This window comes from Urocitellus parryii, chromosome 6 (genome assembly GCF_045843805.1).
Source record: "Urocitellus parryii isolate mUroPar1 chromosome 6, mUroPar1.hap1, whole genome shotgun sequence".
In the NCBI taxonomy this organism is placed as follows: domain Eukaryota; kingdom Metazoa; phylum Chordata; class Mammalia; order Rodentia; family Sciuridae; genus Urocitellus; species Urocitellus parryii.
The window spans coordinates 70,839,927-70,856,873 of record NC_135536.1 but is presented as its reverse complement, the minus strand read 5'-3'; the positions used below and the strand labels follow the sequence as shown (position 1 = coordinate 70,856,873).

The window sequence follows — 16,947 nt, the reverse complement described above, 5'->3', positions numbered from 1 at the left end:
TTTATTCTCTTTTATTGCTGAGTAATATTCCATCGTGTATATATGCCACATTTTTTAAATCCATTCATCTATTGAAGGGCATCTAGGTTGGTTCCACAGTTTAGCTATTGTGAATTGTGTTGTTATAAACATTGATGTGGCTGTGTCCCTGTAGTATGCTGTTTTTAAGTCCTTTGGGTATAGACCCAGGAGAGGGATAGCTGGGTCAAATGGTGGTTCCATTTTTAATATTCTAAGAAATCTCCATACTGCTTTCCATATTGGTTGCACCAATTTGCAGTTCCACCAGCAGTATATGAGTGTACCTTTTCCCCCACATATTTGCCAACACTTATTGTTGTTTGTCTTCATAATAGCTGCCATTCTGACTGGACATGCATAAAACTCAACTCAAAATGGATTAAGGATCTAGGAATAAAACTAGAGACCCTGCATCTAATAGAAGAAAAAGTAGCCCCTAATCTTCATCATGTGGGATTAGGCCCCAACTTCCTTAATAAGACTCCTTTGGCACATGAATTGAAAGCAAGAATCAATAAATGGGATGGACTCAAACTAAAAAGTTTCTTCCCAGCAAAAGAATCAATCTGTGAGGTGAATAGAGCCTATATCTTGGAGCAAAGCTTTACCCCTCACACATCAGATAGAGCACTAATCTCTAAGGTATATAAATAACTCAAAAAACTAAGCACCAAAAAAACAAATAACCCACTGAATAAACGGGCCAAGGATCTGAACAGACACTTCTCAGGAGAGGATGTACAATCAATCAACAAATATATGAAAAAATGTTCATCATCGCTAACAGAGAAATGCAAATCAAAACTACTCTAAGATTGTTTCTGTTTTCTTAAATGAAATTTTAGAGATGTTAAAAAGTCTAGAATTGGGGCTGGGGATGTGGCTCAAGCGGTAGCGTGCTCGCCTGGCGTGCGTGCGACCCGGGTTCGATCCTCAGCACCACATACCAACAAAGATGTTGTGTCTGCCGAGAACTAAAAAAAAATAAATATAAAAAAAAAAAAAAAAGTCTAGAATCTGTACACGTGGAAAAATGAGAATTCATACCCTATTTGAATCAAATGTAAGATATGTCAAGATCATTGTATTGTCTTGAGCAACTAATAAAAAAAAGTCTAGAAGTTATATTGATTCAAAAATTAATGTTTTTTAAAAAAAGTATTCATAATTATTTTAAAGTATAGGTTAGGAAATAACACAAAGGTTGTAGTCTGTGAAAATTAGAATGAGATTATGAGAGTCAGTTACTTTTTTATTATTCACTAAAACTTGATAGTCAAATATAATTACAATCTTTATTATTAAAAATATGATAATAAAATTGGTTATTCTTTTCTTTCTTTTTTGTTTTATGTGATACTGCATATTAAACCCAAGTGCTGTACAACTGAGCTGCATCCCCAGATCAAAAATTGGTTATTCTTCAGAAGGTTTATGTATGGTAAATTTTTAGAAAATATAAATTTCTAAAGAATGAGTATTCTAATTCTTTTAAAGTATCCTTTCTGAGAAAATACAAAAAGTCTTTTTGTTTTACTCATTATCAAAACTTTTCTAAAATGTCTAATTTCATTTGTTATGCCAGAACAGAAGCATATATAGAATATGATTTAGGTATCTTTTAGTGCTGTAGAGTCACTGCTTTTTCATTCTAATTATACTCATTTTCATATAATCTTAGCAAGCTTGAGTTACTATGAATTTTAATTGAGAAGATGGTGGATTTGGGCGTGACAAAGCAAATTTAGGATATGGATTGAGAAGATATGCCTAACAGAAATCTGGAAGTACTGGGCAAGTATGTATAAATCTGGTTATATATAGATAGTAAGTATAGGACAAGCAGTTGGATAGCAATCAGGATGAAACCCAGTTTACATATATATTCTACAGGCAATATAATTAGTCAAAAATCTGTTAGGTAACAAAGGGAAATGAGATTATAGATGTTGCAGGGCAAGTTGAATGCATATTTACAATTCCAACCTTACAGTCATAAACTGATGGACATAGAAGGAACGGATAAGGGATAGATTCTTGAGCCGTGATTTAAAAAAATACATTTTTGCTATGAGATGAATTAGTTTGGAGGCATGGATAACCTGGGGCCTTTGGGTGAAACGAGTTCATGTTCAGAAGTGGGAACTAGGATCAACAGGCAAGAGCAAGTCAGAATGTTTGTGATATGCAATATGTAATACTTTCTTTACCAGAAGGGGGAACTATGGCTTAGAACATTTAATTAGAAAGTGATTATGCTATTATGTACAGTTCATGAGGGACTGTCTTCATTTTCAAGTATTTGGAAATTCTTTTAACTAACTTCTGCTTAATTATCTCATTAACTGACATTCCTCTGACCTTCCATAAAATGTACTGATCGATACCCTGAGCATAATGAATACATGGTAAATGCTGCCCATTAGAAGCTGTCCTCAAGTATATCTCTGTATTTCTCTCACCTGTTTAGTTACACATCAAGAGTTTTTTGAATTGTTAACCAAACGTCCTTGTGCCAATTGCATTTATTTTTGCAGTTATGTTAATTAAATAAGTGTATATAAAGTTGGGAAAAAATCACAAAACTATGGGATTTAGCTTCTCTTGTTCTCAGTTCACTTTTTTAAAAAATGGAAACTCAGCAATGTAGAGGAAAGTTATTGTTTACATAAGAAAGAAGGCAAACTCCAATTAATGGCTAGACTTTTGCTGTTTGTCATTAAATTAGAGAATGACTTTATACTTACAATATTGTTAATATGCATTTTAAGTTATTTGGGGAGAGAAAGAGAAAGGTATCGAGATAGATATGGGGGTGAAGGGAGAGGAACAGAGAAGGAGGGAGAGAATGAATGAATATGAATGTGTATATGATTAGTAGACTATGCAAAGAAATCAACTATAAATCCTGATGTTGGTTAAAGACTGGTTCCACTATTATTTGAAGTATTGCTTTTTGGGACCTAGCTTCATGGATTTACTTTATTTTCTGAACTCAGCTCACTTTAGCAAACATTTATTGTTTCATATGAGTTACTTTACTGTTGGAAATACATGTTTCTTCAATAAGTTCAGACTTTAAATGGGAAGGTAATTATGTAAACAAATAGCTATAATTTAATATGACAAATCTTATAGGTATTTATAAAATGCTGTGGGAATAAAGATAAGAAAGCAATTAACCCAGCATTAGTAAATAGAGGTATATTTAGTCAAATTCAGAGACATGATAATATTTGAGTTTGATTTAAACGATTAAGAGAAACCTGTGATGACTGTGGGGGAAAGGAAATTGGAGAGGATGGTTAAGGGGTACAGGAGTGCAGTTGAATTGAAGGAATGACTTCTAATGTTCTACAGTACATTAGGATAACAGTGGTAAATAATGATTGTGTAGCTAGTAGAGATAACTTTGAATGTTCCCAACACAAAGAAATGATAAATATTTACCGTGATGGATATGCCAGTTTCCTAGATCTGATCATTACACAGTAGTCATACTATATACGTGTATTGAAATATCACACTGTCCTCCATAAATATGTATAGTTATTGTGTCATTTGAAAATAAAAAAAATATTAAAAGTAAATAAAAAAAGGTGAATAATTTGTCAGGTAGAAAGGCAATGGAAGAACTTTGTAGCAAAAGAAAAAGGCACAGAGACAGAAAGGCATATAAAATGGTGGAGGATGAGCAAGGAGTCTGTTACAAGTAGAGATAGCATGGGATATGACTGAAAATGAAGCTTGTAAAACAAGCTGGATCTGGGTTAAGGAGAGGTTAGGATTGTAGACAACCAAAGCAAAAATAGACACATGGGTTTCATCAGATGAAAAACCGTCTGTATAGCAAAGGAAGCAATCAACAGAGTAAAGAGACAGTCCAGAATAGCAGAAAATATTTGTTAACTTGAGAAGGAGATAATCTCCAAGATGCAAGGAACTTGAACAATTGAACAGCAAGAAAGAAAATAATTAAAAAGTGGGCTAAGGTCTTAAATAGACATTTCTTGAAAGTGGACATACAATCAACAGATTTATGAAATGATATTCAACATCACTACCCTGGGAAATGCAAATCAATGAGATATCACCACACCTCTAGTATCCAAAAGATGAATGATAAGTATTAATGAGGATGTAAATATAAATGAACCCTTGTACACTATTAATAAAAATATCATTATTACAACCATATGGAGAACAATATGAACCTTCCTCAAAACATTAATCATAGCATTATTATGTGGTGTAATTTCTCTTTGGGACATTAGAAAGAATTCAATCCAAAAGAATTAAAATCGGTATATTGAAGAGATCTCTCTGCATCCCTGTGTTCATAACAGCTACATTCAGAATAGCCAAGATATGATATGGAATCAACCTAAGTGTTCATTATTCTATATATGGTTAAAGTGTGGTATGTATGTCTTATGGAATACTATTCAGACTTAGAAGAGAATCCTCTTAATTGTGGCAAGCATGAATCAGGAGGATATTGTGTGAAGTGAATAAGTCAGGCACAGGAAGAAAAATAAAGCACGATCTCACTTATATGTAGAATTTAAAATAAAGTTACAGAAGTAGACAGTAGAATGGTGTTTTACCATGAGTTAGTGGTAAGCGGGTGGGGTGGAGGTGGATATTGACAAAATTTCAGTTAGATAAGCAGTATAAATTTTTGAAACCTGTTGCACAGCATGGTGACTTCAGTTAATGTGTTGTATATTTCAGAATTGCTAAAATAATTTTAAATGTTCTCATTACAAAAAACTATGTGAGGTGATAGATATGTGAGTTGACTTGATATAATACCCCATTTATATATATATATATATATATATATATATATATATATATATATATATATAGTGTGTGTGTATGTATGTATGTATAGTTTGTGTATGTATGTACATACATACATATACACATGCTATTATACCCCATGGACATATATAGTTCTTGCCAATTAAAAATAAAAATTACAAAAAAGGAGAAGTTTGTAAACTTGGCTGTTAGGGTAACCCATTAAAGTCCCAAGATTTTAGTTCTGCAAATAGTTTAATGAAATTGACACAGGTGCATTAAAATAGGTTGGAATTTGTAATCTAGAGCTTGTATATTATATTAATAAGTGTTAAAATTATATTTGTATTATATAACTATATATTACATAATTATATTAACTCTTATATACTGTATTCAATTTTTTATACATGTTATATACATATGGGCTGAGACAAAATGAGACAAAATAGGATTTTAGTCTGTGGCTAGTAGCAAAACCAATGAAATTTTTTAGGGGCCATTTCAGTAATTTGGATAATGATAAAAATAATGATAATGAAAAAAATAAATAGAAATTAATGGGGGATGGGTGACAGACAAAGGTAATATTTTGAAACAGAATATTCAAATGACTGATTTAATGTAGGAAGTGAATTAAAAAGAGTAGACAAGATGAAATATTTTGACTTTGAAAATTTCATGATACTAATCAAGATAATAAAATCTGGAGAATAGGCAGTATTTTTTATTGTTTTGTTTTTTGGATGGCAAGCATACAGAAATGAAAGATGAGGTAACATCTTTAGTCTTTTAGATTTTTTAAGTTTTATTTTAATAGTGTGACTTTGTTCTGATTGTTATGTAAATAAAACTTCCTTTAAAAATCTTGGTTTAGGCCTTGGGTTGTATAGATCAGTGGTAGAGTGCTTGCCTGGAAAGCATGAGTCACTGGGTTCAATCTCCAGTACAAAAAAAGAAATCTTGGTTGAGTAGCTGTCTATGCTGTTTTATTCATACTTTTATTAAAGATGATTAGTTGATGTTTGTGACATCAGTATTGACTGTCTATTAATTAAATTATAAAATGTTAGTTTAATGGGTACCTATAAGTTCCAGACTGACTGTACACACCTTATATAATTTTTTCAACTCTAAGAGATACACATTTTTTAAAATATTTTTTTTAGTTGGACACAATAACTTTATTTATTTACTTTTTTTTTTAAAGAGAGAGTGAGAGAGGAGAGAGAGAGAGAGAATTTTTAATATTTATTTTTTTTAGTTCTCAGCGGACACAACATCTTTGTTGGTATGTGGTGCTGAGGATCGAACCCGGGTTGCACGCATGCCAGGCGAGTGCGCTACCGCTTGAGCCACATCCCCAGCCCCTATTTATTTACTTTTATGTGGTGCTGAGGATTGAACCCAGCGCCTCACACGTGCTAGGTGAGCACTCTATTGCTGAGCTACAACCCAAGCCCCAAGACATGCATTTTTTAAACCAAATTTTACATATAGATAGAGAACAGGCACAGAGAGCCTGCTGGTAAATAATGGAACCAAATTTTAAGAACAGGTTTTTCTCACAAGTGCATAAAAGTACTTGGTAGGCTAAAAAGAGAAGTTAGTAGTCTGAGTCTAGAACATGGGGTGCTGTTGAATAGTCAGAGATGAGAGAAAAGAAAGTTGGTTGGAGCAATTTTTTAAAGGATATTGAAGAAATTTAACCTTGATCTTTTAGGTAGAAGGGTGGTATTGAAAATATTTAAGTCTAGTGTGAGAAGATTAAAATTAGCGGGGTGGTTTGTCAGTGTTAGAGGATTCATTAATTGGAATGAAATAATTTCATTATATAAATTTTATTATGAATATTTTCAAATCATAATTATAAAAATTTAAAACTTACAATTTTGAATAATGGCATAAAAATTTACAGTAGAAGGGGCACATACGAAGATGAATTTTCTTATGGTACTAACAATAGACTGTTTTTTCCTCCCCTGTGGTTATGACAATTATACATAAAAGTTCTTGTTCCTTTTGGTCCCAGGGATTATCTCAAAGGTTTGTTCTTAGTTTTATAATAAATAGGTTATTCTTTTGGTGAAGACAATACTTATTTTTAAAAGGGTGAGAAAGCCCTAAGGCCTTTAATTATAAATTCTGGGTGTCAAAAAAAGACTCTAAAATTGTACTTAAATAACATTAAATCTTTCAGCAAATACAATAGGTTTTTTGTTTGCTTTTAATACTTGACTACAGACAGGTCAACATCTGAGGTAAACCATTAAGCAGATAAAGGGTCAAATGATTGCTATAGAAAATTAGCCTCTATTCCTTTTTCTTCAAGCTATTATATCAACCTGATTCCTTGTGGTATGAGTGAGTTCTGCTTCACATAAAAAGTTTTTAAGATAGTAATTCACATTTGTGATTCTTTTCTTACTTTTTAAAGGAAGATGTTTGTGTTCTGTATAAATAATTGGCCTCTATGATATTGCTATTACCTTTGCTTTCTAAGTGAAAAAATGGCTATGTTACTTTTATTGGAATTAATCACAATATTTTTAATAAGCATAAAATAAATTGTATCTAAATATATACATTTCACTTAGTATTAATGTTCACTTATTTCTGAGATCTATTTAATGGAAAGTTTAAATCAGTAGTAAATTATCTAGCCTACCAAAAAATGATGTTTTTGTTTTTTGTTTAAGCTACTCAGCATTCTAGTAGAGTTCTGTCATAGGATATCAGTGTGATTATGTTCACTTTTCAGTAGCTTAATACCATAAGAAACCAAGATTATTTCTTTCTATAGTTTTGAATCTTCTTACTTTGCTATGTTCAGATTTGTAATTATAAATGTTATTAATTACATATACAATTATAAAATTAATAATACATGTTAACACTAGTTTATTTTTACTTTTGTAATAATTCAAGTATTTCCTATGTTCTTACCAGATGGGAAGTTGTTTTATTTTTTAAAAATGTTTTAAAACAGTTAAGATTCATCTCAAAATTGAACAGAAAGTACGGAGTTTTCATATAGCCCCTATCCTCACATAGATACTGCTTCTTCTGCTATCAATGTCTTCAACCATGACAGCAGAATGCATTTCAACTCATTGTACCCATTTGTTAAAATTGACAAACCTCCTTTAATATATCATCATCACACAAAATCCATGATTTGCATTAGGGCTCACTCTTGGTGTTGTGTATTTTATGGGTTTACAAATGTAAAGTGAGTGACCTTTATCCACCATTATAGTGTCATATAGGGTAGTTTCTTTGCCTGAACAATCCTCTGGTCTTTGCTTGTTATTCCCTTCCTTTGCTATTCCCTTGCTATTCCCTTGCAACCACTGAATTTTTAAATAAATCAATTAATTATTTATTTTAACTGTCTCCATATATTTGCCTTTCCTGGATTGTCATATAGTTTGAATCTTGAAGTATGTAGTTTTTTTCTATTGGCTCTTTTCACCAATGAAAAGAATTTAAGTTTCTTTCATGTTTTTTTAACTCATTTCTTTTTGCACTGAACATTGTCGAGATGTTCCAGAGTTTATCCATTCCCCTACTGAAGGACATATTCATAACCATGTCTGTGCAGGATTTTGTGTGGACATATTTTTCTACTCATTTGGATAAATACCTAGAAGCTTCATTGCTAGGATATATGGTAGAATGTTTTTAAAATTTTAAAAATTCTAATTAGTCATCCATGACAGCAGAATGCATTTCAACTCATTGTACACAAAGGAACATAACTTCTCATTTCTTTGGTTGTACATGATGTAGACTCACACTGTTCCATCAATCATACATGTATATAGGGTAATATAATGTTCATCTTTTTCCACTATCCTCTCTACCCTTAGACCCTTCCTCTCCCCTCATTCCCCTTTGCCCAATCCAAAGTTGCTTCATTCTCTCCCCACCCACCCCCATTATGGATTAGCATTCACTGATCAGAGAAAACATTTGGTCTTTGTTTTTTTGGGTTTGGCTTATATTGCTTAGCAAGATATTCCTCAACTTCATCTGTTTACTTGTAAATGCCATAATTTTATTCATCTTTAAGTCTGAGTAACACTACATTGTGTATATATATATATCTCATTTTCTTTATCCATTTATCTATTGAAAGGCATCGAGATTGGTTCCATAGTTTAGCTATTGTGAATTGAGCTGCTGTATACATTGATGTGGCTGTGTCACGGTAGTATGCTGATTTTAGGTCCTTTGGGTATAAACTGAGGACTGGGATAGCTGGGTCAAATGGTGGTTTTGTTCCAAGTTTTCTAAGGAATCTTCATACTGCTTTCCAGAGTGGTTGCATCAATTTTTACCCCCACTAGCAATGTATGAGTGTACCCTTTACCCCACATCCTTGCCAACATTTATTGTGCTTGTATTTTTTTAAAAAATATTCTTTTAGTGGTCAATGGATTTTATTTTATTTATTTATATGCAGTGCTGAAAATCAAACACAATGCCCCACACATGCTAGGCAAGTGCTTTACCATTGAGCCACAACCCAAGCCCTGTTGTTTGTATTCTTGATAATTGCAATATTGACTGGAATGAGATGAAATCTTAGTTTTGTGTTTCTTTAGTTGCTAGAGATGTTGAACATTTTTTTTCATATAGGTTTTAATTGGAGTGTATATCCTCTTCTGTGAAGTGTTGTTTTAGTTCCTTAGCCCATTATTGATTGGGTTATTTATTTATTTTTTGGTGTTGTTTTTGAGTTTTTTATATATCTTGGAAATTAGTGGTCTGTCTGATGTGTGCATGGTAAAGATTTCTCCCAATCTGTTGAAGAGGCTATCTTTTCTCCAATGTATGTTTTTGGTGCCTTTGTCTAGTATGAGATATCTGTATTTATTTAGGTTTATAAAAATAAAACCTGCTGGGCTGGGGTTGTGGCTCAGTGATATAGAGCTTACCCAGCACCTGTGAGGCACTGGGTCTGATCCTCAGCACCATATAAAAATAAACAAATAAATTAAAGGCATCGTGTCCATCTACAACTAGAAGAATATTAAAAAAAATAAAACCTATCAAAGTGGCAATATCATTTTACATTATCACCAGTAATTAATGTGAGTTTCTGTTGTCCCACATACTAACCAGCTTTTATTATTGTAAATTAGATATTTGCCATTCCAATTGGAATATAGTAGAAATTGAAGGAGTGGTAGTAAATGTAAGTCAGGGCTAGAATCTGCCCTCTAGGAACATTCTAATAGGTCACACAAGATAATATACATTGAAAACAATTATACAAGGTAGAATGTGAACATGTGCCATCAGACTGAAATTAGGTAATGTGTTGTTGTTATTAATTCCAATAATTTGGGTATGGAAAGAGAGTAACTGCACAGTGAGTTTGAGGAATAGCTGGATTCTTTCAGGGGTGGGATATTTGGATGGTACCCTTCATGTAAGTTCATATGTGTGCTAAGGCAGGTTTGTTTGTTTTGGTTTAGAGCATTATAGTAGCTTTTTGACTGTGTGTGTGTAAATTAAGGAGGGAGTATGAGATTTATAATTTAGATTATTTGGAGTTGAAATTATAAAAAGACAGTTCTAACTCACTGAAAATTTAGCAATGTCTAAACATGCATCAGTGGCTTCTCTTAAGGAAATACTTCAACTTAAAATGTTTTTATTAGTGCACTATAGCTATACATAATAATGGGGTTCATTTTGACATAATCAGAATCATAATTTGTTCCATTTTAGTCTCTGGTACCTTCTCTCTTCCTCCCATCCCTGTCCCCCTTTCCTCTGCTCCACTGGCCTTCCCTCCCATCTGTTTATTGTTTTTGTATGTTAGTACTTTATGGGGTACCTAGAGGTGGAATTCACTGTGGTACATTGACACATGGACACAGCGTAATTTGGTCCATTCCACTGGTCTCCCATTTTTGTAGTGTTCCTCTCCCTTCTTCACCCTTATTTTGCTCTGCCATCTACATATGAGAGAAAATATTAGACCCTTGACTTTCTGAGTCTGGTTTATTTCATTTAGCATGATATTCTCCAGTTCCATCCATTTACCAGCAAATGCTATAATTTCATTCTTTATAGTGGAATAAAACTTCTTTGTATATATATACCTCATTTTCTTTATCCCTTTATCTGTTGATGTGCACCTGGCTGGTTCTATAATATGATTATTGTGAGTTGCACTGCTATAAACAGTGATGTGGCTGTATTACTAGAGTATGTTGGTTTTAGTTCTTTTGGATGAATATCAAGGAGTGGGGTAGTTGAGCCATGTGGTGGTTCTACTCGCAGTCTTTTGAGAATCTCCATACTGCTTTCCAGTGTTTGCACTGATTTGCAGTTACACCAACAGTGTATGAGTATACCTTTCTTCCCACATCTTCATCAGCTTTATTATTATATATGTTCTTGATAATTGCCATTCTGACTGGAGTGTAGTTTTGGCTTGCATTTCCCTGATTGCTAGGGATGTTGGACATTGTTTTATAATTTGTTGGCCATTTGTATCTCTCTCTCTTTTTTTTTTTTTTTGAGAAATGTCTATTTAGTTCTTTTGCCCATTTCTTGATTTTTTTTTTTTTGGTATAGTTTTTTGTGTTTAGTCTAAGTTTTGTGCCAGTTTTATCCTTTGCTTTCCCTTTTAAATTTCAACTCGTTTCTGTTTTATACTTTCTAGATTAGGATTACATGGGAAATAATTAAAGCTTGAGCCTAGCCATATTGGAGACAATTGCAAAGTGAATAAAAGCTGATTTTTTGTTTGATATAAGTTATACAAATATATGATTTTTGAAACTTCTTTGGACAATTTTTCTATTTTGAGGCATAGATTCTTTTCAGTATTAATCTCATCAGTATAATAGATCCTAGACTTACTTTTTTAAAATTTTTTTTAAAAATGGCAATCCTTTATATGCTTTTAAGTTTATAATCACATTAGATTTTATTTTTATAAAATCTAATGTGATTATAGCAAATATTTACTTTGGTTTTTTTGGACTGATTCTGATATTTAGATATTTTGTGCTGTAGTCTGACAGTCTGTATATTTGGCTAAGAAAGCATGGTGGTACATGCTTGTAATCCCAGAAACTTGGGAGGAGGATTGAAAGTTCAAAGCCAGTATCAGCAATTTAGTGAGGCCCTAATGAACTTAAACCATATCTCAAAAAGGGCTAGGAATGTAGATCAGTGGTAAAGTGCCCCTAGGTTCAGTTCTAGTACCAAAATAAACAAACAAAATGAAACCAATCAACCAAACAACAACAACAAAAAACCCTTACAGTTGCTAACTAGAGATAGTTTCTATAATAGGATCAGGATATAAATAGTGCTATAAAGAAATGATAACTCAATGAATTAAAAAGTCACTGTGGTGAATATTTGTTTTTTATTATCTACTCAAGATTTACATTAAAACTGCACTTCATGACATTGTTTTCTTTCTGATTCAGTTTTCAACTTGACCAACAATGTGGATTTGGAAAACACCAAAAAGAAAATGGAACTATACCAGAAGGAAAACAAAGATATCATTCAGAAAAATAAGTTAAAGCTGGTTGGTTGCTATGTGTTTTCTTTTGTATTATGAACAATTGCTTTCACATGATACTTTAGAAGGCTATCTTTCTATAATACCAGTTGTATTTATAAGGAATTGAATTGAAATTTATGTCAGAATACTAATATGTTATATAGTCATGTAGGAAGGCATGTACACATTACTGTAGCAAAAGCAATTTGACAGTGTTATGTGAAACTGTGCTTTCTTAAGAAAATAAATCCTTAAGGTAGGTGGTTGTAAATGCTAGTTTTATCTGTCTTTGTGATTCTCTGATAAGTATGTATTTGGATAATGGTCACAAAATAATGGAAGCTTATGTTTACCCTTGAACTTTAATTTCTTTTTCATCTAAAGCAGGGGATAGTAGAGTGAACTCAGACAGATATTGATGAAGATAAAGACACCATTTATTAGAAACTAAAACAAATTTATAGTTAAACTGGAGGAACAAATGTGTTACCTAAGCTTAACTTTGGTTTTTCTATTAGGTACTTTTTTTTTGGTTTGATTAATATAGTAATATTACCACATACAAAATTAATTTTGGTTTGCTTTGTTAATCTATATCAAAATTTGTTTTTAAATATTTTAGTAGTTACAATTCATTATTAAAATTATTCTATAAAGGAAAAAGAATAACTTGCTCACAGATGTAGTTGTCTAATTTATAAAATTTACCGATCATTTTTATCTTGCAACTTGACATTCTAGTTATGGGGGAAAGTAGAGGTTAATTACTTTTGACATACCTTCTTCACTAAAATAACACAAGTTTATTTGTATCATGTAGCTTTCATTTTGTGATTAGAAGGGGCTTCCTTATAATCTTACAGTGTTTCATTTAGATACTACTTTCCTGCCATAAAATTCTCATGGAATTGATATTACATTCTCATTCCCAGCTTAGCTTTCTTAAAAAGATACCTCAATAGTGGGAGGGCCTTCCTTTTTTTTTAATCCCATAGTTTTGAGCTAGGAAATAATATCGAGAGTTATAATGAAAGAATAATCTAATTCTAGAATGATTGAATTTCTTTAAAGTAGGAATTTTTAATTATCTGGGAATATAGGTTATTGACTAAAACAGATAACTTTATTCATGCATATTTCAATGAGATTATTTATACTGTTATTTTCTTCTGTATTAATGATTAACACATGGTTATGTTATAAATTTTTGTGAATAATTCATTATCATTTATTAATTGATCATTCTGTGCAGAGTATCATACTTGTTAGTCCTGCTTATATGATAGTTTGGTATTGATACAAACATACAGATTCAGGACCACATTTTATTTTAGAATGGTGCTAGTTAACATACATTATTGCTTGAACATGCCCTGAAGTGACCTATGGAGCATGAGCTAATTTATATGTCTTTTTCTAATCTGAGGTAGTAACTTGCTTGTGTCTCTGAATGTTGAATTCTCATTATTCCAAAAATATTAGAGATGTATGAAAAAAGAAAGGTACAAAGATCTCTTGCTTGATTAGGCACATAAAATGACTCATTTCTGATGGAGAAAATATTACTGAATTTTTTACTGAGCAGGTCTTATTTGTTGACATTTAACATCTGTGTAAGCATGGAAAAACTAAACTGTGGTGATCTAATCTTGAAATAAATCTTAGTTAAGATTAGCTTAATTTTCATTTTCAGTTTTCTAGATTCTCATGCATAGCAGAGATTGCTATGTAGAATGTCTAATAATTTGGCAAAAATTCATTTAAAAATATTTGTCACACATCTGGTAAGCATAAGGTATTGTACAAAAATAAATACCCTCATTCTCAATAGATCAGGTAATTTCACAATATTTGGATCACTGTGAAAGAATTATATGCCTGTTATTAAGGGAGCAAAGAGTAGAGGTACTTGATTTATTCTGTAAGACTGGGAAAGGCATTCCAAGAAAAATGTCTGAATAGACTTCTGAAGGACAAGTAGAAGTTACCCAGGTGAGGAAGTTGAGATGAGTGGGGTTAGGGAGGCTAGCACAATGACATTCCAGGGAGAAAACAGTCATAAGCAAAGGCAAGAAGGTATGGATAATCATGGAAAGTCCTGAGAGTTGTAAGTAATTCTGTATTATCAAAGTCAAGAGAGAGACAGTTGAAACTGGAGGAATAGAAAAGACCTAGAACACATAAGAACTTTAGTTGTCTTTAGGTTTTAGTAGGTGAAATGGTCCGTCCCTGCCATCTCCATGAAAGGTTACTCAGAATACTCCAGTTGACATGACTATGGAATGAGGGATGGCCTGGGTTCTCATTTACTCAGTTCCTTCATTAGATTATCTTCAGACATCTGTTATTGGCAGCTTTTTTGTTATTGTAACAAAATGCCTGAAATAACTTAAGAAGAGGAAAGATTATTTTGAACTCAGCTTTGAAGGACTCAGTTCATAATTGATTGGTCCCATTGCTTTTGTGCCTGTGGCAAGGTAGTATTTCATGGTGAGAGCATATGGCAAAGGAAACTGTTTACCTCAAGGAAGCTGGGAAGCAAAGAGAGAAAGAGGAGGGGCTAGATTCCAGTATTCACTTCAAGGGCATACCACCATATGACTGTAAAACTTCCAACTAGGTCATACCTCTTAAAGGTTCTGTTATCTCCCAGTAGCACCAGGGACTGGGAATCAAGTATTGGTAACATCAAATATTGGTGTTTGGAGGACACTTACTGACACCATAGCAGCATCTTAAGAGAATTCCCTGGATTTGTTAGAGAAATTCCTTAGAGCTCTTCCCTTGCTATTAGAACTCTTGCTTTCTGTGGAGTCATATCATTATTTTCCTCATTCTGTTATCTTTCTTTTTCGTTCTCTTGGGAACCTTTTCTTTCCTTCCTGTCTCTTAAATATAGGTTCTACATAGATTCCTTTTAGTGATTCTCTTTGAGTTATCCCTTTATGATAAGTTGTTTTTTTCCCCCTGAGGTCTTAAATGTAATGTATCCATATATATATGTGGTATTAATAGTTATTTTTGTCTTGATGTATCATAGACACCTGTAATTCAGTATTTTCAGAACCTTTTTTTATCTTTGCTTTCCAATTTCTTTAAGTGTTAAAAAGTTTTACTATATTTTGTATGGTAAGAACAGTTAATATTGTATCTATCATTTGAGTACTTGTATAATACACTTAAAAATTGTACAGGTCTCTAAAAACTTGTTCATGTTGTTTTATGAAATTTTAGGTCTGTTGGTTAGTAACTCTCCATTCCTACTCCCCAGCTCTTGACAATCACTATTTCACTCTTTTATTCTATGAAATTTCATTACTTTAGGTACCTCATATAAGGGGAATCATAAAGTATTTGTCATGCTTGATATGATTTTAGTTTTCTTAAATTTATTAAGGTGTGTTTGGGTGACTTGTGATCCATGCTTGAGAATGACATATATTCTGCTGCTGTTGGGTTAAATGTTCATCTATTTTGTCTATAATGTTCAAGTCCTGCGTTTACTTTTTGATCTTTTGTTTGGATGTTGCATTTATTATTGAAAGTAAGCTGTTGAGGTCTTTTCTGTCTGTATTGCTATTTATTTCTTCATTCAGTTGTCAGTGTTTGATTTATACATTTAGGTGCTCTGATGTTGAGTGCATATATGTTTAAAATTGTTACATCTTTCTATATGTTGGTCCTTTTATCATTATAGAATGTCTTTCTTTGTCTCTTGTGACAGTTTTTGAATTAACTAATTTTGCTTTGTCTCTTACAATGTTCTTTATTATAGTGAATCTATCCAAATGTTCAGGTTGAACCTGGTCACTCTTTAGGTTTTGCTGATCATCAGTTTCTTACCATTGTTTAAATCTGGTTCCTACTCTGATTCTATTATTATTTATTTAAGGATCTTATAATTTCTTATCTGGATTATTGGAATATTCTTCTGACTAGTCTTTCTATTGTCAGTCTTGAACCCTGTTGATCTGTATTCCTTACTGTTTCTATTCACCTTTCTAAACCCATTCCTCAGGTTTTCTTAATGTCTTCTAGCTACCTTAGTATGGTATATGTTCCTTTAGTGTGGTACAGTAGACCTTCTGCTTTCCTCTTCAGTTATATCTGAAGCTTTTTTTTCCTACCCTCATACTTCATGACTAGGCCTACGAAGCATCCCAGCTTCCAGCTTTTTTTCTTGTCTTTCCTCCTTTTTTCTCTTTGCTTACATGGCTATTTACTGTCAATGGGAGTAAATACTTACTGTTTGAAGTCCTTAGTTGGACTTCCATGTATTATTTTCCCAGAACTTTGTAACAGATTACCAAAAACTGGATGACTTACGACAATAAGAATTTGTCTTTGCTCCATTATGGAAGTTAGAAATCTAAATTCAGGGTATTAGTATTTTTCATGGTTCTAGAGGAGACTCCTGTTTTGCTATTTCCAAGCTCAGGAATCTGCCAGCAATCTTTGTCATTCCTAGGTTTATAGATACATCACTCTAATCTTTGCCTTTCTCAGGTCTTCACAAGGTCTTCTTCCATGTTTGTCTGTCCAGATTTCTAGTATGACCTTATCTTAATTTGATTATA

At 32.5% G+C, this 16,947-nt stretch overlaps 1 protein-coding gene across 1 annotated transcript in view; it reads left to right on the top strand.

Moving 5' to 3' along the window:
• Mnat1 (MNAT1 component of CDK activating kinase) overlaps positions 1-16,947 on the top strand; it is a 216,422-nt gene that overhangs the window by 52,649 nt on the left and 146,826 nt on the right. The window contains exon 4 of the mRNA XM_026385175.2: positions 12,291-12,394. Within this exon, the coding sequence (XP_026240960.1) occupies positions 12,291-12,394 (104 nt within the window). The remainder of the gene's footprint in view (positions 1-12,290; positions 12,395-16,947) is intronic.